At 44.5% G+C, this 23,345-nt stretch overlaps 1 protein-coding gene across 2 annotated transcripts in view; it reads left to right on the plus strand.

Moving 5' to 3' along the window:
* dnai1.2 (dynein, axonemal, intermediate chain 1, paralog 2) overlaps nt 1–23,345 on the plus strand; it is a 441,248-nt gene that overhangs the window by 337,026 nt on the left and 80,877 nt on the right. For both annotated transcript variants that reach the window (XM_072497265.1, XM_072497264.1), the window contains exon 18: nt 13,669–13,768. In XM_072497265.1, the coding sequence (XP_072353366.1) occupies nt 13,669–13,768 (100 nt within the window). The remainder of the gene's footprint in view (nt 1–13,668; nt 13,769–23,345) is intronic.

Raw genomic sequence — 23,345 nt, forward strand, 5'->3', positions numbered from 1 at the left:
GAGAGAGCGTACTCGTTGAACGAGTTTTAGGAGTTTGCACGCCTGTGCTCCTAGCAGAGAGTCCTTCGAGGAGCCCATGATCTCGAAGGGAAGGATGGCTTTTCGCGAGTTGTGCGTCACTTCGAGTTGGCATGAACCGGTAGCAGGAATGACGTTGCCATTGTAGTCCACTAGTTGGCAGGTCGACAGAAGAATGGTTGGTTGAACCCCAAGGGTCTGAAAGTCTGACCACGCTAGGAGATTAGCGGAAGCACCAGTGTCCAGGCGGATTCGAATCTGGGATCGGTTGACCGTCAGGTTGGCACACCACTCGTCGTCTGGATCAATGCTGTGCACCGACAGCGGCAGGTGGTTTTGATTCAGGGACAGCCTGTTCTTTGTTATAACAGCGACTCGAAAAGGCTCCTTCAGGTCCTCGGTGTCACTGATCTGCGGGAAGTCGGAATCGGACTCGGTGAACGTGGGTTGAATTGCCCATAAGTTCCTGCGAGGCTGGCTGAAGCGATGCGAATTGGCAGGCTGAGCTGCTCGACAGCAGGCAGCATAGTGGCCAAGTCTGCCTCATTGTAGGCATTGTCGCGATTTTGCAGGACATTGCCGCTTTAAATGGGTGGAGCCACAGTTGCCACACGTCGTGACGTCAGTACGCTCGTTGCGCCATCACGCATTTGCGATGCGGTCCTGCGTGATGCGCGCCGTGCGCATCACGTTCCTCCACGTCACCGTCCCCTCGTTTGGCGCGTACAAGCGTGGGAGGCCGCGATAAACGCGCGAAATGGCCGACCTCATCCAGGCTGCAGCCATGGAGGTGTTCAATTGTTTGGACCCGTTCCGCCTTGTGGGGACCTTGCCGCGCCGTTTCAGCCGCCTGTATGTGGGAGTACCGGCTGGTGGCATTTTCATGCAGGACACACGTCTCAATGGCAGTCGCTAGGGTGAGTTGCTTAATTTTGAGGAGCTGCTGACGCAGGGGGTCCAACAGAATACCAAATACGATCTGGTCTCGTATCATGGAGTCGGAGGTGGGCCCGTAGCCACAGGACTGCGCAAGGATGTGGAGGTATGTTAAAAAGGATTGGAAAGACTCGTCTTTACCCTGCAGGTGCTGCTGGAACAGGTATCTTTCGAAGCTTTCATTGACCTCTATGCTGAAGTGTGTATCAAATTTGAGGAGAACCGTCTTGTACTTTGTCTTGTCCTCGTCGTCTGCGAATGTGAGGGAGTTGAAGATGTGGATGGCGTGTTGCCCGGCCGTGGAGAGGAGCAGAGCAATCTTCCTGGTGTCCGATGCGTTCTCCCTGGCCGTGGCTTCGAGGAAGAGCTGGAAGCGCTGTTTAAAAATCTTCCAATTGACCCAGAGATTGCCGGCGATGCGGAGCGGCGGCGGCGGGTTGATGTTCTCCATACTTCAGGATGCCGGAATGCTGATTAGTTGCAGGTGGGTCTCAGAAGTACTAGTATGCAACCAAACCTTGTACCATGATGTGTTGGGTGTTCTGGATCACAAACAGATCACCAACACTGGAAGTGGTGCAATTCTATTTTATTATATTAACATACTTGAACTGTGGGTAAATGCAATACCAGCTTTAACTGTTGACCCTTGCCTAGTCCTAACCAGGTGATGCACTCAGCACATGGTGAATGTCTGTGCTGCAGGCTGTGAGCTCTGTGCTCCGAGCTGGCTGCTACTGGAATCAGCAGGAACTCTCCTGTCCCCTGTCTTTATAGTGTGTGGCGCACAAAGACTCCGTGAGACAAACAGAGTGAAGTCGATGAGGCTTTATTAAGCGTGTCTGTTCCCCAGCAGCCCGATAGTAAACTGGCATGCGGGGGAAGGCACCGGCTTCTTATACTTCGCCTTCAGGGCGGAGTATGAGGTCAACGGCCAACCAGGACCCGGGATCTGTCAGCCAATGACATTAGGGCTTCCAGTCCCACATGACCCCCAATACATACTACCACATTCACCCCTTGTCAAAATGAACCCGGCGGGGTGATGCTTCGTATGGTGGTAAGGGTTTACTATCGGGCTGCTGGGGAACAGACACGCTTAATAAATTGTGGCGCACAAAGACTCCGTGAGACAAACAGAGTGAAGTCGATGAGGCTTTATTAAGCGTGTCTGTTCCCCAGCAGCCCGATAGTAAACTGGCATGCGGGGGAAGGCACCGGCTTCTTATACTTCGCCTTCAGGGCGGAGTATGAGGTCAACGGCCAACCAGGACCCGGGATCTGTCAGCCAATGACATTAGGGCTTCCAGTCCCACATGACCCCCAATACATACTACCACATAGTGCGTGTGCTCTCACTGGTGATTGGCTGCGGTGTTGTGTATGCTGATTGGTCCCACTGCATGTCCATCAGTGTGTGTGTGTGTCTGCACCATAATATACTGGTGTATATTATGCCACTATGTTTTTCATGTATGGAAGGATCTGTCGGGACTGTACTTTTCACTGTACCTCGGTACATGTGACAATAAATCCAAATTCAAGAAAGACTTCTCCCATGAAATCAAAACTTCTGTAACCTCCAGTAAACTGACTCTCTTCATTGGTAACTAGGGCAGAATTGCCTTGATTACTGGAGCCATTTCCAACACTTCCCAAGGGAACACTTTGCAATTGTACCATTGCTACTGTTTTATCACACATTTCCTTTACTGGTGCAGTGTTTTCCAAAGACTCCTTCGGTACCCCTATTACCACCACTGATTTAACTTACAGCTTCCAATAATTTTCTTTTGCATGAGCAGTCTTACGGCAATTAAATACTTTTGTTAATGTCACTTTTATCCTCTATACTATCTTTCTTATTGAATGGTGCAACGTCTCCCCAAAGCCAGAATCTTTTCTATTGTTCTGGTTTCCAATTAAATTTACAAGTCCCTGAATCGTAATATTTTCAAGATGAAAATATTTTACTTTTTGTCTGGCTCATTTTTCATTTCTAATTCCAAATGCTATTACTTCAATTATGTCTGCTTTGTTAGCCCCTGCTTTTCTATTTTGACTTTATTCAGCAAACATGGGTATACTTATGACCTGCCATTTCTTTAGCTGTTCTGGCAATCTCCAAGATTCAACATTTTAATGACCTTACTTTTGCAAGACTATTCTTCCCAGAACTAAAAGTCATCTTTAAAATATTAACATGAAACATACATTCGCAACAACCCCCACACTGTTGATAGGGAAGATAGTTACAGGATTTTGACCCAATTACATTGATGGAGGTGATATTTAAGGTACAATTTAACAGAAATGAAACAGAGTCCCGTGTCCAGCGCATTTAGCCGGGTGTTTCCCGACGCTGACTGTGCCAAGAGTGAGACCGCTAGTCCCATTTCCTGCACGAATGTGCTCCGCTCGCCAATGCAGGAAGACCTCGGGGAACCATTTTTAAATGGCACCCCGTTCTCTAGACCCCCAAACCCGGCTGCTGAACATCCACCCATGCCTGCAACTCACCTATAAGTGGGTCATCGAGCCCCCTGCACCCCACCTCATAAGGACAGGGCACCCCTGGCCCCAATCCCCAGCATGGACAAAATGCCACCCAGGCACCACCAGCCTGGCAGTGCTCAGGTGGTAGTGCCAGGGTATCACCCTTCCCAGAAGCCGACCATCTGGGAGCCTCCAATCGCCTGGGAGACCATCCCCCTCAAGTGCCGTTCTGCCTGGACCACGTTGGTGGAGGCCAGTGTCCAAAGATGTGCGAGTTAGGTGGATTGGCCATGCTAAATTGCCCTTAGTGTCCACGAAGGGTTAGGTAGGGGTTGCTGGGTTGGGGAATAGGGTAGATACGTGGGCTTGTGTAGGGTGCTCTTTGTAAGAACCGGTGCAGACTTGATGGGCCGAATGGCCTCCTTCTGCACTGTAATTCTATGATTCTATGAATGATAAATGGTCTTCGCTCAGAGTCTCTGAAGCATGGGGGTTAGATCTTACCCCTTGGGTAACTCCGGAGAGAGCATATTCAAGTGAGCCTGCCTGCACACTTGAATATGCAAACCTGGTCCCGCCCTTTGTGGGCACGTGTCAGATTGCAACGTCTCGCGAGATCCCATTAGATCTCACTAGACAAATGGAGCAATGTTAATCTCGCAAGAGGCCTCTCACAAGATTTACCAGTCGCATTATGTCCAGAGTCGGGCGCGGCAGTTAGATTGCGCCCATAGTTCCAAGTTACAAGCAGAACCTTGGTGGTGATTCCAAGCACGGCTGTTCTTCTTCTTGGTGGTAGAGGTTGAGCTTTGGAAGGTGCTAACAAAGAATCCTTGCAATTTACTGAAGTGAATCTAATGGGTGGTACACACTGCTTCCACTGTGTGCCTGTGAAAGAAGAGTGAATGCTTAAGGATGGGGTGCCAATCATGCAGGTTGTTTTGTCCGGTATAGTGCTGAGCTTCTTGAATGTTGTTGGAGCTGCACTCATCCAATCAAGTGGAAAATATTCCATTGCACCTTGGACTTGTGCTTCGTAGATGGTTTGTGAAAATGAGTTACTCAGTGCAGAGCCCGCAGTCTCTGATCTACCTTTGCAACCACAATATTTACATAACTAGTCCAGTTCAGTTTCTGGTTGATGGTAACCCTTATGATGTTGATGCTGGTGGATTCATCTGTGGAAATGCTGTTGAACAGCAAGGTTAGATAGATTGATTCTCTTTCCATAATCATTGGGTGGCACGGTAGTACAGTGGTTAGCACTGTTGCTTCACAGCACCAGGGTCCCAGGTTCGATTCCCGCTTGGGTACCTGTCTGTGTGGAGTTTGCACATTCTCCCCGTATCTGCATGGGTTTCGTCCGGGTTCTCCGGTTTCGTCCCACAAGTCCCGAAAGACATGATTACTGGGTGAATGGACATTCTGAACTCTCCCTCTGTGTACCGGAACAGGCGCCGGAATGTAGCAATTAGGGGGCTTTTCACAGTAACTTCATTGCGGTGTTAATGTAAGCCTACTTGTGACAATAACAAAGATTATTATTATTGTCAGGCAAATCTATGGCGTGATTGTTTCTTGCCACTTGAGCGAGAATATTGTCCAGATCTTGTTGCATGCAAGCTCAAACTGCTTCAGTACCAGAGGAGTTGCAATTGGTATTGAACACTGCAATCAGTGAACATCCCACTTATGTTACCTTATGACGAAGGACACTTGATGAAACAGCTGAAAATGTTTGGGTGTAGGATATGATCCGAAGAATCATTGAAGCAATATTATGGGGCTAAGAAGATTGGCTTCCACAAACCACACTGATTTTCCTTTGTGCTAGGTATAACTGCAACCAGTGGAGAATTTTCCCCCTGATTTCCATTGACTTCAAATTTGTTAAGGCTCCTCAATACCACACTCAATCAAACGCTGCCGTAATATCAAAGGTACTCACCTCAAATCTGGAATTCAGCTCTTTTGTGCATATTTGCACCAAAGCTGTATTGAAGCCCAGAACCGAGTATGCTTGGTGGAATTCAAACTTCTGATCAGGGAGCAGGTTATTGCTGAGTATGTGCTGCTTGATAGCACTGTCAAGGGGATCTTTCATCACTTTGCTGATGACTAAGAGTAGACTGATGGGGCAGTAATTGACCAAGTTGGATTTGTACAGCTTTTTGTTCACAAGACCTGCCGGGGCAATTGTAAACAATGTTGGATCAATGCCATTGTAGCTGTAGTGGAACAGCTTTGTATTACAGCCAGAATGTAGCAGGACCCATAGCTTTTTCTGTACTCAGTGCCTTCAGCCATTTCTTGATATCACACACAATGATCTGTGATGTAGGGGGGAAACATAAAAGCATAAGAATAATGTCTTGTCAATGACTGGGAAATCTCAAAACACAGGTGCAGAACAAAGATAAAGGGATAGAGATCATCTGAAATGGGGAAATATTTATTTACTCAAGGGTTGTGAATCTTTGGAATTGTCTACTCCAGGAGTTCTAGATGTCCAAACACTGAAAGTATTCAAGATTGAGATCAAAGTATATTTGATCACATAAGGACCTGGATTCTCCCAAAATGGGACGATGTCTCCATGCTGGGGTAAAAATGCTGGAATTTTACTCTGGAGATTCCTGTAAAAAAGATCAGCTAATTCAGTGCACTGCAGGGGGATAGCAGGGCCCCGGAGTAATTCACGCAGCTTTCGCTGCAGATAAGGGCCCCCGCACTTCTGGTTTTGAGTCCGCCCATGCGCTCGGCGGAGGCCTCCAGCGGCCACGCCGAGCGCCATGGTGGACTCAGACCGCGGAGGCAGACATAAAAATTAGACCCCCCCCTGATCAGCCGCGCACCCGAGCATCTGACCACGCGGATCTGTCCCCCGGCCGCCTATAAGGCTCCCCCTCGGTGTCCGATCTCCCGCCCCCCACCACGGTGGCCACCACACCAGCATCCCGACCGGCAATAGGTGGTTAGTTCCACGCCGTCGGGAACCCAGCCGGTCGGGACCGGGGGATTGCTGGGCCGGCCTCTGTCAATTGGCCCCCAGCCACGCGCTGTACTCTGCGATCATGCCGATTCTCAGGCCCCGGAGAATCGCCGGACCGGCACCGTGCTCGATTTCGGCGGGAAATTGGATTCTCCACCCCTGTGCCAAACGCGATTTTGGCTTGGGGCTGTGGAGAATGGAGCCCAAGGAATTGAATGATATGGGAAACAGGTAGAAAAGGAGTGGTGGTGGTAGATCAGACATGGTTGCATTGAATGGTAGAGATTGCTCAAAGAGCTGGATTGTGCACTCCCGCTCCATGTTCGTAGTTATCTAACTGGCTATCATCATTCACAATTGCAAGTGGCAGGATTGTAGAGATTGTATTTACTTCATTAGTTGTGGGATCACTGAGCTCTGTCATCAGCATGTTGCTTCTGCTGTCACAAAACTCTAGCTTTACCAGGTTGAACGTCATTTTATGGTGTGCCTGGTGCTACTTCTGGCATGCTCTCCGACAATATTCTTTGAATCGTGATCTGTGGTTGGTGTCCTAGTTTTATGGCAATTGTAGACCGAGGTTGATGGTAGGCCAGAAGGTTACAGATTGCAATTGATTACAATTCTGCTGCTGATCGACTTCACGGTTCTAAAAATCTATTTTTAATCTATCCCATTTAGCACATATTGGTAATGCCATGTCACATGATGGAGAGTGACCTCAATGTGAACTTGGAATATTGCCTCCACAACTCCTATCAATTGTGATGTCGCAAGGGTCTGAGGATTAAGATAGGCAGGTGGATTTTTCTCAGTTCAATAGCTCACACAGTTGTCCAAATAAAAAAAAGGAACATTTATTTAAAGATCTTCAGATATTCAGCAAAACGGAAAAGAAAAAGGAAGTAAACACCTGACTTTACTCTGATCTTAACGCAACAATAATAATAATAATAATCACCTATTGTCACAAGTAGGCTTCAATGAAGTTACTGTGAAAAGCCCCTAGTCGCCACATTCCAGCGCCTGTTCAGGGATATATATTCAGCATATATACAGCATATATTCCTGTTTAAACCTGGACAACTACTCCATTTCCCAGGGAAAAATCAAAACAGTACATAATAGCGACAGTCCTTCAGGAAGGCAAGGTCAAAACATGGCCGAAGAAGATCAGATTACCAAGTGGGTATCCATGCAGGCCAAATTTCAATCCAAATCAGGATTTTCATAAGAGTCCAAGGTCAGCCAAAAGCACACAACAAATCCTTCACTCTCCAAGGCACCTCCACCAAGTTGGCTTCTGCCTCTAACAGGCATCAGTGCTTTGCTTATACAGTCTGGTAAGGCTACAAAGCTGATTGTCATTGTACTGATTCTTGATAGGGTTTTCCCTCAGGCTGCCATGTGATTTCCTGTGGCCATCTTAGTAGGGGGAATCCTGTCAAGAAACTGGAGAGTATTATAAGAAAAGTGCCGCCTTCCCCAGCATACAGCCCCAGGTGACACCACACAATATAGAAGATAGAAGTACAATCCCAAAAAGAGCTGTAAATCAGGAAATATAAGGAAGTGAGGAGGGAAGAAAATTATAATCACCAGGGAAGTTGAAATGAGCAAATTGTTGGAGAGGTGGGCTGGCAAATCCCCAGGATCTGATGGACTTCATCCGAGAGTCTGGAAAGAAGTGGTGAGGTAATTGATGTGTCGGTTTTAATTTTCCAAAATTCTCCAGATTCAAATAAAATTCTATTAGATTGAAAAATGGCAAATGTAAATCCTTTATTCAAAAAAGGAGGGAGACTGAAAGCAGGGAACTACTGGCCAGTTAGCTTAACAACTGTCGTAGGGAAAATGTTAGGAGCTATTATTAAATATGTTATCGCAGGCACTAATAAAAGGCAAGGCAATCAGGCAGAGTCAACATGGAAGGAAAATTATGTTTCAACGACTTATTGAAATTCTTCGAAGGAGCTACATGTGCTCTGGATAAGGGGGAATGGTGGATGTTCTGTATTTAGATTTCCAAAAGACATTTGATAAGGTGACACATCAAAAATTATTGCAGAAACTAAGAGCTCACGGTGTAATGGGTAACATATTGGCATGGATTGAAGGTTGGCTAGCTAACAGGAAACAGAGAGTTGGCATAAATGGGTCTTTTCTATTTGGCAGGATGTAATAAATGCTGCGCCATAGGGATCAGTGCTGGGGTTTCAACATTTTACAATTTATACAAATGATGTGGATGAAGCGACCAAGGGTATGGTTGCTAAATTTTCTGATGACATAAAGATAGGCAGGAAAATAATCGGTGAAGAGGTCACAAGGGGCCTACAAAGAGACATAAACCGTTTGAGTGAGTAGCAATGATCTGACAAATGGAATATAATGTGGGAAAATTTGAGATTGCCCATTTTGGCATTAAGAATGAAAAATAAACATCATCTAAATGGTGAAGGAATGCAGAGCTCTGAGATTCAGAGGGATCTGGGTGTTCTAGTGCATGAATCACAAAAGACTAGTATGTAGGTACAGCATGTAATTAGGAAAACAAATAGAATGTTATAATTTATTGCAAGGGTTCCCCTTTATCCACACCTGGAATACTGTGAACAGCTTTGGTCCTCTTATCTAAGAAAATATATACTGTCATTGGAGGAAGTCCAGAGAATGTTCACTTTTCTAACGAGGAGAGGTTGAGTAGGTTGGGTGTGTACTAATTGGAGTTTAGAAGAATGAGGGGTGACCTTATTGAGATGTATCGGTTTCTCAGCGGGCTTGACAGAGTAAATGCTGAATGGTTATTTCCCCTTGTGGGAGAGTCTAGGAACAGAGATCATAATCTCAGAGTAAGGGATCACCTATTTAAGACAGATGAGGAGGAATTTCTTCTCTCAGAGGTTAGTGAACCTGTGAAATTCTTCAGTCGAGGGCTGGGTCATTAAGTATGTTCAAGGCTGAGATAGACAGATTTTTAATTAATAAGGGAATCAAAGGTTATGGGGATTAGGTGGGAAAGTGGAGTTGAGGATTATCATATCAGTTCAGTCATGATCTCATTGAATAGCATACTCGAAAGGCCGAGTGGTCTACTCCTGCTCCTAATTAGTATTTTCCTGTGTAATACTGTCATGAACAGATGCATCTGTGGCAGATACATTAGTGAGGGAGTGGTCATGTAGATTTTTACCTCTTGTTTGTAGTCTTAGCACCTACTGCGGGCCCCTTATTGCAGATAAGTCCTTAATGAAGTGAGTAGTGGTGCTACATTGCCATTCTTGTGATGTGCGTTGAATTCCCCCACCCAGAGTACATTTTTTCCCTTACTACCCTCAATGTTTCTTGCATGTGCTGTTCAACATGGAGATGCACTTGACTCATCAGCTGAGGCAGGGCATTGGAATGCAATTCGCAGGAAATTTTCTTACCCATATTTGACCTGATTCCACGAGACGTCATGGTGTTCCAAGTCAATATTGGGAACTCCCAGAGCCCCTCATTCTCCAATGTTACACCACTTTGTTGCCACCTCTGGTGGGTTTTCCTGATGATGGGATAGGGCATTCACAGAGATGGTGATGGAGGAGTCTGGGACTTTGGATCTAAGGTCTGATTTGGTGATTATGTCAGGTTGTTGTTTGACTAATCTGTGGATCAGTTCTCCAAATGTTGGCACATACCAAGGTGTTATGTGGACAGGGTGCGTCTTTTTCTTTTCTGGTGCCTAGGTTAATGACAGGTGGTCATCTGGCTTCACAGAATCATAGCGTGGTTACAGGGCAGAAGGAGGTCATTCAGCCCAAATAATCTACAGGATTATTTGACTTTTCTGTAGTGGCTTGCTAGGCCATTTCAAAGGGCTTTTAGAGTCACCCACATTGCTGTGGGTCTGAAGTCACATGTAAACTAGGCCAGGCCAGAACAGCGGATTTCCTTCCCTATACTTCGCCAGTAAGCGAGGTGGGTTTTTACAATAATCCAATAGATTCATCATCATCATTGCGGAGATTTGTGTTTTCTTCCAGACTTATTAATCAATTGAATTTAAATTCCCCCAGCTGTGAGATTTGAAAACATGTTCCAGAGCATTAGTCCAGGCATCTGTATTACTAGTACTAAGATTATCACTATGATACTATTCCGCTATTTGATGTGCTATAGTTAACCTTAGTTCATATGGGAAGAGCGAATAGAAAAATCATCAAGGATACCTTGTCCTGATCACATCCTAGCAAATGAGAACAAAGACATTTGGAAACTGAATTTTGAGCTTTTCAACTGACTTAGCTGATTCTCGTAGAGACATGTTTTATGTTAGTGTTTTATTCCAGACAGCCAAGCAGTGAAGAATAGAATTTCAGCCTGATCTTTATACACTTGATAAGCTTTTATTATTGAAATACAAATTACAAACTTGCAACCCCAGCCCGGGGGGGGACAGTTTTAGTCTGCTGCTGTATAGGAGCATAAATAAATCCCCAGTTAATGCCCTTTAAACAAATACAATTAAACATTCAATTAATTTACAATTAAACACTTGATCTACCTTTAACAAGCTTTCTACAAAGAAATCTTTGCGGCAGGAGCTGCAACCAAATTTGTGCATTGTGACCTTGGCCGGGATTTTTCGCTCCCTTTCACGATGAGTGCTTTTCGGCGACGGGAGCAGAAAATATCGCGAGAAGTCTAACATTGCGTTTAATGCTGGTGTGAAAGCTTGTCGTGATCATCCCCTTCCTCCCACCATTTAACATTGAGAACATCATTATAATAGATTTGCATCTTATTATCATGCACATACACTGTAATCGTACCAAACCCCCATTGAAAAATCCATCCACGGCGGCATGATGTCAGAATGGCGCACATCACGCCTGGTTTCAAAAGGCATTAGGGATTGACTTGGGGTACTGGGGTACTGGGGTTGATTCTGTTGTAGACCAGGAGGGAACACTTGAGAGAGACTGGAGTAATATTCGAAGGATACTGGGATAGCACTTGAAGGGTACTGGGTCAAGACTCCGAGGAAGATCAGGGTAACACTCAAAGAACAATACAGCACAGGAACAGGCCCTTCGGCCCTCCAAGCCTGCACCGATCACGTGTCCTATCTCGACCAACCGCCTTTATCCTTCTATACCCCGTCTGTTCATTTGCCTATCCAGAAAAGTCTTAAAGGTCGCTAACGTATCTGCCTCAACCACCTCACTTGACAGTGCATTCCAGGCCACCACCACCCTCTGTATAAAAAACCTCCCCCGCATATCTCCACTAAACCTTTCCTCCCACACCTTAAACTTGTGCCCTCTTGTAATTGTCCATTCCGCCTGGGAAAAAGCTTTCGACTGTACACCATATTTATACCCCTAATAATTTTATAAACTTCTATCAGGTCGCCTCTCAGCTTCTGCCTCTCTAGGGAGAACAATCCCAGTTTATTCAATCTCTCCTCATCGCTAATACCCTCTATACCAGGTAACATCCTGGTAAACCTTTTCTGTACTCTCTCCAAAGCCTCCACATCCTTTTGGTAGTGAGGTGACCAGAATTGGACACATATTCCAAATGTGGCCTAACCAACGTTCTATATAATTGTAACATAATTCTCGAGCTTTTATACTCAATGCCCTGTCCTTTGAAGGCTTGTAGGGGACCCAATTAATCATTCGGAGTCTGGCAATTTCAGGTTTGGCACCAATTGTTGTAGCGTGACAGAAGGTGGAAACAGAAGGTGCAAAAAAAATAAGAATCACTCTAATCTTCTGTGCTTCCCAATGTAATCAAAAAGGTGGCCATTCAAACTTTGCTATCTCTCCATCACCAGCATCATCATGAAAATCTTGGCTGCAAGGATTGCAATAACATTACCAGTATGATGTTAATTATAGGAAATCTGTCAGAAGACTCTTTCCAATCATATCCTTACAAATTTTGTTGACCCAACCAAATGTGACATCATCCTTTTTCCTACGTCATGGACAAATGATTCCCTTACATATTCTCCTCTCCCATCCCATAAGATGACAATGTGCGTGATAATTCAGAGAACAATGTTGTCTGTAGTATAAAATGGCTAGAGAAAAAAGAAAATTCATGTTGTAAAATAAATGTGGGTCAGTGAGGCAAATTTAATTTGGTCATGTCATTCAATTATCTGAAAAATAGCAACACTGACATTTTATGTATTAACCTCTCCCATACATGGGATAAAATGGCAATTATTTTATAAATGTAATAAAATAGAATCCAATAAAACTAAGAAGTGAAACTTTTCTACTTAGGTTTTTTTGTTTCAAAAAAAGCATTTCAACAAACGGTAATTTAATTTATACAAATTCAACAGAAGGTATTTACATAGTACATCACAAATTCTCTGTTCCAAAATAATAATTATGAATGAAATTTTTAAAACTTAGTGGTCTTACAAATCTTCAGTCTAATGTACAATGATAAATATTAGGTAGGGTTTTCTGGTCGCTGACGCCAAAGCCGCGTTCGGCAATCGGCCAGAGAATCAAAGTTTATGACCAAATCAGGGGCGGCGGCGCTTTCGGGATGCTCCACCCCCTCTAAAGCGATGTACTCGGAGAGTACGCTGCACGACATGTCGACGCCTCAGGATGTTGCCTGAGGCCTGCCCCCCAACCGGCCAGGTCCCTGATGTCGTGGGTCTCTCATGGTCTCATCCGTCGGGAACTCGGCATGGTGGCTGCAGACTCAGTCCAGCGCCACAGTCGGGGGAGGGCCGATCCGCGGGCAGTGAGGACTTTGGCACGGGCTGGGGGCACTGTGAGGGGGGTGGTCTGGGGCATGCAAGCTGGCCAAAGGGGGGGGCAATATTTTGCAGACTAGGTCCATGAATGGTTGGCGCCATGTTGGATGGCGCAGGCGCTGCGGGCTGCTGCCGTGCGCATCCACGACCATGGACCCGGCAATTCTCCGGGAAATATCGGCAGCTAGAGCCGAGTGCTCTACGCTGCCGTCATGCTAACCCCCAGGCAAATGGAGGATCGGTGACAATTTTACGCCATTTATTCTGTCGTAAAACGCCACCGTTTCCATGCCACCGTTCCCATAGCCTCAAAATTGGAGAATCTAGGCCATTGTCTCTGCTGGGAAAGATTTCTAGCAACAACAAGAACTGAGCCAGCCCAAAAAACCTGTAAATATTTTTGTGTAAGTTCTAATTACTTTAATCATGATTGATGTGTGTTCTCTTTCAGGATCCCGATGTTCACTTTTGATCTTGATTCACCGGTTGGAGATGTTACCTGGTCACCATACTCTTCAACTGTGTTTGCAGCAGTTACAACAAATGGAAAGGTAATTACTATTTTTGGATATTGTAAGGTCTTTCTCAATGTCAAATTCTAGTCAGTTTTTCAAACTATTATATATTTACTGTGTTAAAGGTGCTATATAAAAGCAAATTGTTATTGCAGACTGATAATTCAGTCAAGAGTTTCCAACTGTGTTCTGGCTTATTGCATAAAGGTACACATGGTACTGTTTGTGACAAGTTCCTCCCATGCACCAATGCATGTGAGAATCAGTTGAATCTAGGCAGTTGAGAGGGAAGTCAGAGAGAGTATAAGAATGAATTAGCAACTAATATAAAATGGAATTCAAATTCCTCCAAACGCAACTAAACAATATACAGGTAGTATCAGGTGGGTAGAACCAATTAGGACTGAAAAAAAGACGTATACATGGAAGAAAAGAGCATGTCTGAGGAACCTTTTCTTATTATTCATTCATGGGATGTGGGTGTTGCTGGCTAAGCCAGTAGTTATTGCCCATCCCTAATTTCCCTTGAGAAGTTGGTGGTCAGCTGTTTTCTTGAACTGCTGCAGTCTATGTGGTGTGTGTGCACCCACCGTGCTATTAGGGATGGAGATCCGGGGTGTTGACCCACCAACAATGTGTTAGAATCCCAGAGGAGAACCAACTTTTTTCAATTTGCAAAGCTGTGAGGAAATGTTACTGTACCACAGGAGTGATAACACTCACCCATAGGTATCTTTTATGTTTCAACTAAATATAATTTAACCACAGAATTAACCACATTAGCAACAAAGAAATAGGTTTACAATTAGCAGTTACAACAGTTCTTAAGTAAAAGAGAAAACTTTAACTTACTTCCAAAATCTGTCACTATAATCCAATTAAGCAAACCAATGTATCTCAAATGCCACTCATGAACAAAGTTGGCAACCAGATTTCTACTTGCTTTTCTCTGTGCAGAATATTTGGAGAGAAAACCTTTCAGGACCAACCTGAAACACCTATGTCCAGACCAGAGTTCTAGGACCAATTGACTTTTCTGACAGATCTGATTCCTCCCATTAACTACATCATTTGTACCCAAAGCATGAGGCATTTTTTTGTCTCTTCTTAGAAAGATGTCCCTTGACTTGTTCAGCCAGGAACTGCTGGCTGGCCCTGAAATTAACATTGCACTGATTATATGTAAATCGAGGTTCTGTATTTGAATTAGGACTATTTTGTGAAATGGGTTCCTTAAAAGGTCTGATTCCCTCGTTTGTTAACCTTACCCAGCAAAACATTTTAGCAACATTCAATTTAAATATTTAAACTGATCCTCACTTACTGTAATTCTCTAGCTGATGTTTTTAAAATGTGTGCTGACCCATATCTGGGGAAAGCCTGTATTTTATTCTGTGATGTCCCTTTAACACCAAAATAAACTGGGAAGTATTCTGGAAGAGGGTTTCTTGATTTCCTGTTTATGACATCATTAATTGCCAAGAAATGCTTATGTGACTTGATGTTGCCATTAGCAACTATAAAGCAATTGGAAAATGGAAAGGTAATTTATTTGGGGTTGGGTGAGCCTGTGTTTTCTGCTTGGCTGTTGAGAACACATTGGGAATTCATATAAAAGAGGAAACAAAGTTGTCTCCGTATAAGAACGTAACATAAGAAGGAGTAGACTATCTGGCCCCTCGAACCTGCTCTGCCATTCAGTGAGATCATGGCTGATCTTTTGTGGACTCAGCTCCACTTTCCGGCCCGAACACCATAACCCTTAATCCCTTTATTCTTCAAAAAACTATCTATATTTATCTTAAAAACATTTAATGAAGGAGCCTCAACTGTTTCACTGGGCAAGGAATTCCATAGATTCACAACCCTTTGAGTGAAGAAGTTCTTCCTAAGCTCAGTCCTAAATCTACTTCCCCTTATTTTGAGGCTATGCCCCCTAGTTCTGCTTCCACCCGCCAGTGGAAACAATCTGCCCGCATCTATCCTATCTATTCCCTTCATAATCTTATATGTTTCTATAAGATCCCCCCTCATCCTTCTAAATTCCAATGAGTACAGTCCCAGTCTACTCAACCTCCTCGTAATCCAACCCCTTCAGCTCTGGGATTAACCTAGTGAATCTCCTCTGCACACCCTCCAGTGCCAGTACGTCCTTTCTCAAGTAAGGAGACCAAAACTGAACACAATACTCCAGGTGTGGCCTCACTAACACCTTATACAATTGCAGCATAACCTCCCTAGTCTTAAATTCTATCCCTCTAGCAATGAAGGACAAAACTCCATTTGCCTTCTTAATCACCTGTTGCACCTATGAACCAACTTTTTGCGACTCATGCACTAGCACACCCAGGTCTCTCTGCACAGCAGCATGTTTTAATACTTCATCATTTAAATAATAATCCCTTTTGCTGTTATTCCTACCAAAATGGATAACCTCACATTTGTCAACATTGTATTCCGTCTGCCAGACCCTAGCCCATTCACTTAACCTATCCAAATCCCTCTGCAGACTTCCTGTATCCTCTGCACTTTTTGCTTTACCACTCATCTTAGTGTTGTCTGCAAACTTGGACACATTGCACTTGGTCCCCAACTCCAAATCATCTATGTAAATTGTGAACAATTGTGGGCTCAACACTGATCCCTGAGGGACACCACTAGCTACTGATTGCCAACCAGAGAAACACCCATTAATCCCCACTCTTTGCTTTCTATTAATTAACCAATCCTCTATCCATGCGACTACTTTACCCTTAATGCCATGCATCTTTATCTTATGCAGCAACCTTTTGTGTGGCACCTTGTCAAAAGCTTTCTGGAAATCCGGATATACCACATCAATTGGCTCCCCGTTATCTCCTACATGGGTAATGTCCTCAGAAAATTCCACTAAATTAGTTAGGCACGACCTGCCCTTTATGAACCCATCCTGCGTCTGCCCAATGGGACAATTTCCATCCAGATGCCTCGCTATTTCTTCCTTGATGATAGATTCTTAAGGAAAGTCCAGAATGAAACGCCCGCGTTTTGACGCTGGCATGGGCACATAGCTCCATTGTTGGAGAATCCCCAGAGCTCTGGCAGAAGGTCAAAGGATGGTGGTTTTTGTGCCTCAGCGTATTTTGGGAGGTTTGCCGATTATGTTCACTCGTGTTTTTGTCTTTTCGGCAGTCTTTTGAATTTGTGTTGGTAAATTAGGGAACGGTCAAAATAGTTGGGAGTCAGGTCATGCCGCACTTTTTCTCCACAGAAAGTGACATTTAGAATGTTGCATGCCATGTAATTTTCAAGGTGGAAAGGACAGAGACTATGGATTTAGCTGGGTGTGGTAAGTGTGAGTGAGACCTTTCCATACACTGGTTTGTTTCAAGCCTTTGAATTTTCTTCCCAGAATGAAAGACTGCTTAAAATATCAGTTTTGTTGTATAAATATTTGCAGCGACATGAAAAAATGGTTTACAAATGTTGCTCACCATATTATACCTAAAATGGCAATTAAAATAATAAAGACTGGAAATTGGTTCTGATTCATTGTAATATGCTACATTTTGATGAAAGATGTGAACACAATGCGATTTTATTATGTATGCTCTTTTTGTGATCTATTATACAAAGGAAATGTAAGTAAGTTAAGAAGTTAAGAGGCAAGGAATCCTTGAAATGCTTCATCAACTGCCAGCAGTAAGTGCTTTCAAAGCATATCTTTTGCTACCCACATATGTGGGTGGCAGGAAAGATTGGAACAGATAAAGTATGAAGTAAAAGATTATCAGTATTTCAAGTTTTGGTTAAAACAGGGTGGCGATTTCACTGTGACCTCGCATTCTCTGCTGCGATTGTTATGCAGTTTAAACCAACATGAAATTACTTTTTTCACAAACATGTCAAGGAATAATAGAAGTATTTTCTGGTGCGATTTTATACATTTAAGTGGCATAATGTTCTAGTTTTCTGTGATTTGCAAGAACTATCATTTTCTCCTTCAATTAATGCATTTTAAAAATCTCTTTCCTATCAGAATTTAGTTATTCTTTCTGATAAGAACAGAAGAAATAGGAACATGAGTAGACTTTACGCCCCCGCGATCCTGCTCCACTATTCAATGCGATCATGGTTGATCCTCTGCTCAACTCCATTGTTTGATTCTCTGAGAAAAATACTAGTCTATATTAATATGTACATCATTGTGTGCTGCACAAGGCATTGCATGAGGCTATTATGCTGGTTTCACAAAGCTCCTTTCTTATAAACAGTTGTGCATATTGTATTTATTGATTTAATTAAGCCAATATTTATCTCCAATTCATGGTTCTGGAATAGAATTGTAGAATGTTTTCAGCATAGAGGGAGGCTCCTCGACCTGCTGAGCCCATGCCGGCTGTCTACAAGAGCCCTTTCCACGTAGCTCTGCATTTGATTGCCATCAGCGGCTTATCCATTTCCCTTTTGGTAGCCTGAATTGAAGCTGTCTTCACTACATTCCTGAACTTGGTATGGTCCCGTTGTACAGACGACAAACCCCAGAGAGCCAGTTGACGTTAGGAACGAACACCGCATCGTCAGGTGCGAAGCAGGCAACGTCAAACTGGGGAACGCCTTTGCGAATCTTAGTGGCGACGCACCTTCGCGCTGCTGTCCGGAAGAATCAAATTGAGTTGTGTACGAAGTCTATGACGCATTAACATCTCCGTGGGGTCTACCCCAGTTACTGCATGTGGCGTGATCTTGTATGAGAGTAAAACCCTAGCCAGTTATTTGTCCATTGAGCTGGACTTCTGTTTCTTGAGCCCCATTTAATCGTCTGCACAGCCCTCTCTGCCAAACTATTAGATGACGGATAGTATGGGACGGTGCGGATGTGGCGAATGCCATTGATCTTCACAAAAACGGCAAACTCTTTGATCGTGAAAGAGGCCCCTTTATCAGTCATGAAGACCTCCAGAGTTCCCTGGGTGGAAAAAGAAATACGCAACACCAGGAGGTGATCATTGCCATCGATCGTCACGTTGAGATCCAAAAAGTTGAGTTGTTGGGTGTCTTGAAAAAGATTATGGTGGATAAGACCCCAGGGCCTGATGGGATCTACCCCAGAATACTGAAGGAGGTAAGAGAGGAAATTGATGAGGCCTTGACAGAAATCTTAGGATCCTCACTGTCTTCAGGTGATGTCCCAGAGGACTGGAGAATAGCCAATGTTGTTCTTTTGTTTAAGAAGGGTAGCAAGGATAATCCAGGGAACTACAGGCCGGAGATCCTTACGTCAGTGGTAGGGAAATTACTGGAGAGAATTCTTCGAGACAGGATCTACTCCCATTTGGAAGCAAGTGGACGTATTAGCGAGAGGCAGCACAGTTTTGTGAAGGGGAGGTCGTGTCTCACTAACTTGATAGAGCTTTTCGAGGAGGTCACAAAGATGGTTGATGCAGTTAGGGCAGTGGATGCTGTTATATGGACTTCAGTAAGGCCTTTGATAAAGAACAAAGAAAATTACAGCACAGGAACAGGCCATTCGGCCCTCCCAGCCTGCGCCGATCCAGATCCTTTATCGAAACCTGTCACATATTTTCCAAGGATCTTCTTCCCTCTGTTCCCCGCCCGTTCATATATCTGGCAAAGCATTCCAGGCACCCACCACCTTCTGCGTAAAATACCTTCCACGCACATCTCCCTTAAACTTTCCCCCTCTTACCTTGAAATCGTGACCCCTTATAATTGACACCCCACTCTTGGAAAAAGCTTGTTGCTATCCACCCTGTCCATACCTCTCATAATTTTGTAGACCTCAATCAGGTCCCCCCTCAATCTCCGTCTTTGCAACGAAAACAATCCTAATCTACTCAACCTTTCATCATAGCTAGCACCCTCCATACCAGGCAACATCCTGGTGAACCTCCTCTGCACCCTCTCTAAAGCATCCACATCCTTCTGGTAATGTGGCGACCAGAACTGCACGCAGTATTCCAAATGTGGCCTAACCAAAGTCCTATACAACTGTAACGTGACCTGCCGACTCTTGTACTCAATACTCCGTCCGATGGAGGCAAGCATGCTGTATGCCTTCTTGACCACTCTATCGACCTGCGCTGCCACTTTCAGGGTACAATGGACCTGAACTCCCAGATCTCTCTGTACATCAATTTTCCCCAGGACTCTTCCATTGACCGTTATGTCCGCTCTTGAATTGGATCTTCCAAAATGCATCACCTCGCATTTGCCTGGATTGAACTCCATCTGCCATTTCTCTGCCTAACTCTCCAATCTATTTATATTTTGCTGTATTCTCTGCCAGTCATCCTCACTATCTGCAACTCCACCAATCTTAGTATCACCTGCAAACTTGCTAATCAGGCCACCTATACCTTCATCCAGATCATTTATGTATATCATAAACAACAGTGGTCCCAGCACGGATCCCTGTGGAACACCACTAGTCACCTTTCTCCATTTTGAGACACTCCCTTCCACCACTACTCTCTGTCTCCTGTTGCCCAGCCAGTTCTTTATCCATCTAGCTAGTACACCCTGAACCTCTTACGACTTCACTTTTTCCATCAACCTGCCATGGGAAACTTTATCAAATGCCTTACTGAAGTCCATGTATATGACATCTACAGCCCTTCCCTCATCAATTTACGTCACTTCCTCAAAGAATGCTATTAGGTTTGTAAAACTTGACCTTCCCTGCACAAAAACCATGCTGCTCATCACTGATAAGTCTATTTTCTTCCAAATGTGAATAGATCCTATCCCTCAGTATCTTCTCCAACAGTTTGCCTACCACTGACGTCAAGCTCACAGGTCTATAATTCCCTGGATTATCCCTGCAACCCTTCTTAAACAAAGGGACAACATTAGCAATTCTCCAGTCCTCCGGGACCTCACCAGTGCTCAAGGATGCTGCAGAAATATCTGTTAAGGCCCGAGCTATTTCTTCCCTCACTTCCCTCAGAAACCTGGGATAGATCCCATCCGGACCTGGGGACTTGTCCACCTTAATGCCTTTTAGAATACCCAAAACCTCCCCCTTCCTTATGCCGACTTGGCCTAGAGTATTTAAACATCCATCCTTAGCCTCAACATCCGTCATGTCCCTCTCCTTGGTGAATACTGATGCAAAGTACTCATTAAGAATCTCACCCATTTCCTCTGATCCCACGCATAAATTCCCCCTTTTGTCTTTGAGTGGGCCATTCCTTTCTCTAGTTACCCTCTTGCTCCTTATATACAAATAAAAGTGTTGCTCTTTCTAGCTTTAGTCTGTTTGCTCTGTTTAGGTCACCTTTGCTCATGAGTCGCCAGGTATCTTTATGATACCGCCACGTGGTTCAAGTTTAGGTTATGATTAATAACACAGCACACCGCTTAGTAAGGATTAAAACAACGATCATTTATTATATACAACAAGCAATATTAATACCCTAATACTACTTTCTATATAATAAACCTATCACTACTGGCCAATACTTAACTTAGGAAGAGCCCACCAGGTCAGGGAAACAAATGGCTTGTCCAATCAAGTCTGGCCCGCGGGATTCAAAAGGCTGCTACAGGTCGGTGGCTAGGTGTCTCTACCGGATAGCGATCGTTGGATTCAAACTTACACTTGCCGGTGGTTGGTCTTGTGAAGGTCTCGAGCAGGCGAAGATGAGAGAGAGCAAGATCTGAACTTGGACCTTCACTTTTATAGGGCCCAAGGGCTTCCCGCCTCCCAGGGCGGCCCTTGACCCTGAGTCCCAAGTGATTGGATTCTGTCCCCAGTCTCTGGGGTCGATGTGTCCAATTGTGAGGCGATTCCTCGATCGGGGGGTGGTCGCTCACCTGTCTTTGTTTCGGCCACTGCAGGCGCCGACAGGTCTGGCCCGGTATTCAATTGCTAATATGTTGCAATTGTTCCCGGGGATAGCTGATTTAACTGTGGATGTCTGAGTTGATTAGGTGTAAACAGTCCTGAATGAAATTGCGGATACCTGGGTTGAAGGGCTGTTGATAGCCCTGAGTATCGATCTGGGCTACGTTCCCAGAGCTGAATATGCAAACCTGTCTGCAGCTGCCTGCTTGTGTCTTCTTGGCTGCTTTTCCCAGCAGTCTTTCGGGTTAGCCATTTTAAACTGGGTTTTGGCCAGATTAATCAGAACGCAGCCATTTTACATGGCTACAAAAGGCTTTGGAATTTTCCTTAACCCTGGTAGCCAAAGATATTTCATGACCCCTTTTAGCCCTCTTTATTGCGCGTTTGAGATTTGTCCTACTTTCCTGACATTCCTCCAAAGCGTCATCAGATTTAATTCGCCTAGATCTTATGTATGCTTCCTTTTTCATCTTAGCTCATCTCACAATTCCACCCGCCATACATGGTTCCCTAATCTTGCCATTTCTATCCCTCATTTTCACAGGGACATGACTGTCCTGCACACTGATCAACGTTTCCTTATAAGACTCCCACATTTCAAATGTGGATTTACCCTTAAAGAGCTGCTCCCAATCCACATTCCCTAGCTCCTGCCGAATGTTGTTATACTTGGCCTTTCCCCAATTTAGCAGTCTTCCTTTAGGACCACTCTCGTCTTTGTCCATGAGTATTCAAAAAAATTAAGGAATTGTGATCGCTATTCCCAAAGTAATCACCGACTGAAACTTCAACCACCTGGCTGGGATCATTCTCCAATACCAGGTCCAGTATGGCCCCTTCCCGAGTTGGACTATTTACATACTTCTCTAAAAAACTCTCCTGGATGCTCCTTACAAATTCTGCTCCATCTACACCTCCAACACTACATGAGTCCCATTCAATGCTGGGGAAGTTAAAATCTCCTCCCACCACGACCACCCTATTGCTCCTACATTTTTCTATAATCTGTCGACATATTTGTACCGCTACTTCACGCTCGCTTTTGGGAGGCCTGTAGTTAAGTCTCAACAATGTTACTGCACCCTTCCTATTTCTTAGCTCTACCCATATTGCCTCAGTGCTCAAATCCTCCATCGTGCCCTCCTTAATCATAGCTGTGATATAATCTCTGACCAGTAATGCAACTCCACCCCTTTTGCCTCCCTCTCTATCCCTTCTGAAGCATCTATACCATGGGATATTTGGTTGCCAGTCTTGCCCTTCCCTCAACCAAGCCTCCATAATACCAATAACATCATATTCCCAGGTACTAATCCAAGCCCTAAGTTCATCTGCCTTACCTGCTACACTTCTCACGTTGAAACAAATGCACCTCAGACCACCTGTCCCTTTGCGTTCATCATCTCTTCCCTGTCTACTCTTCCCCTTAGTCACATTGAGTTTATTATCTAGTACCTTACTGGCTTTAGTTGCTGCCTCTTTACTGACCTCTAACTTCCTAATCTGGTTCCCATCCCCCTGCCACATTAGTTTAAAACCTCCCCAACAGTGTTAGCAAAAGCACCCCCTAGGACATTGGTTCCAGTCCTGCCCAGGTGTAGACCATCCGATTTGTAATGGTCCCACCGCCCCCAGAACCGGTTCCAATGTCCCAAAAATCTGAATCCCTCCCTCCTGCGCCATCTCTCAAGCCACGTATTCATTCTGACTATTCTTGAATTTCTACTCTGGCTGTCTTGTGGCACTGGTAGCAATCCTAAGATT

Source organism: Scyliorhinus torazame, chromosome 3, assembly GCF_047496885.1.
Source record: "Scyliorhinus torazame isolate Kashiwa2021f chromosome 3, sScyTor2.1, whole genome shotgun sequence".
NCBI lineage: Eukaryota > Metazoa > Chordata > Chondrichthyes > Carcharhiniformes > Scyliorhinidae > Scyliorhinus > Scyliorhinus torazame.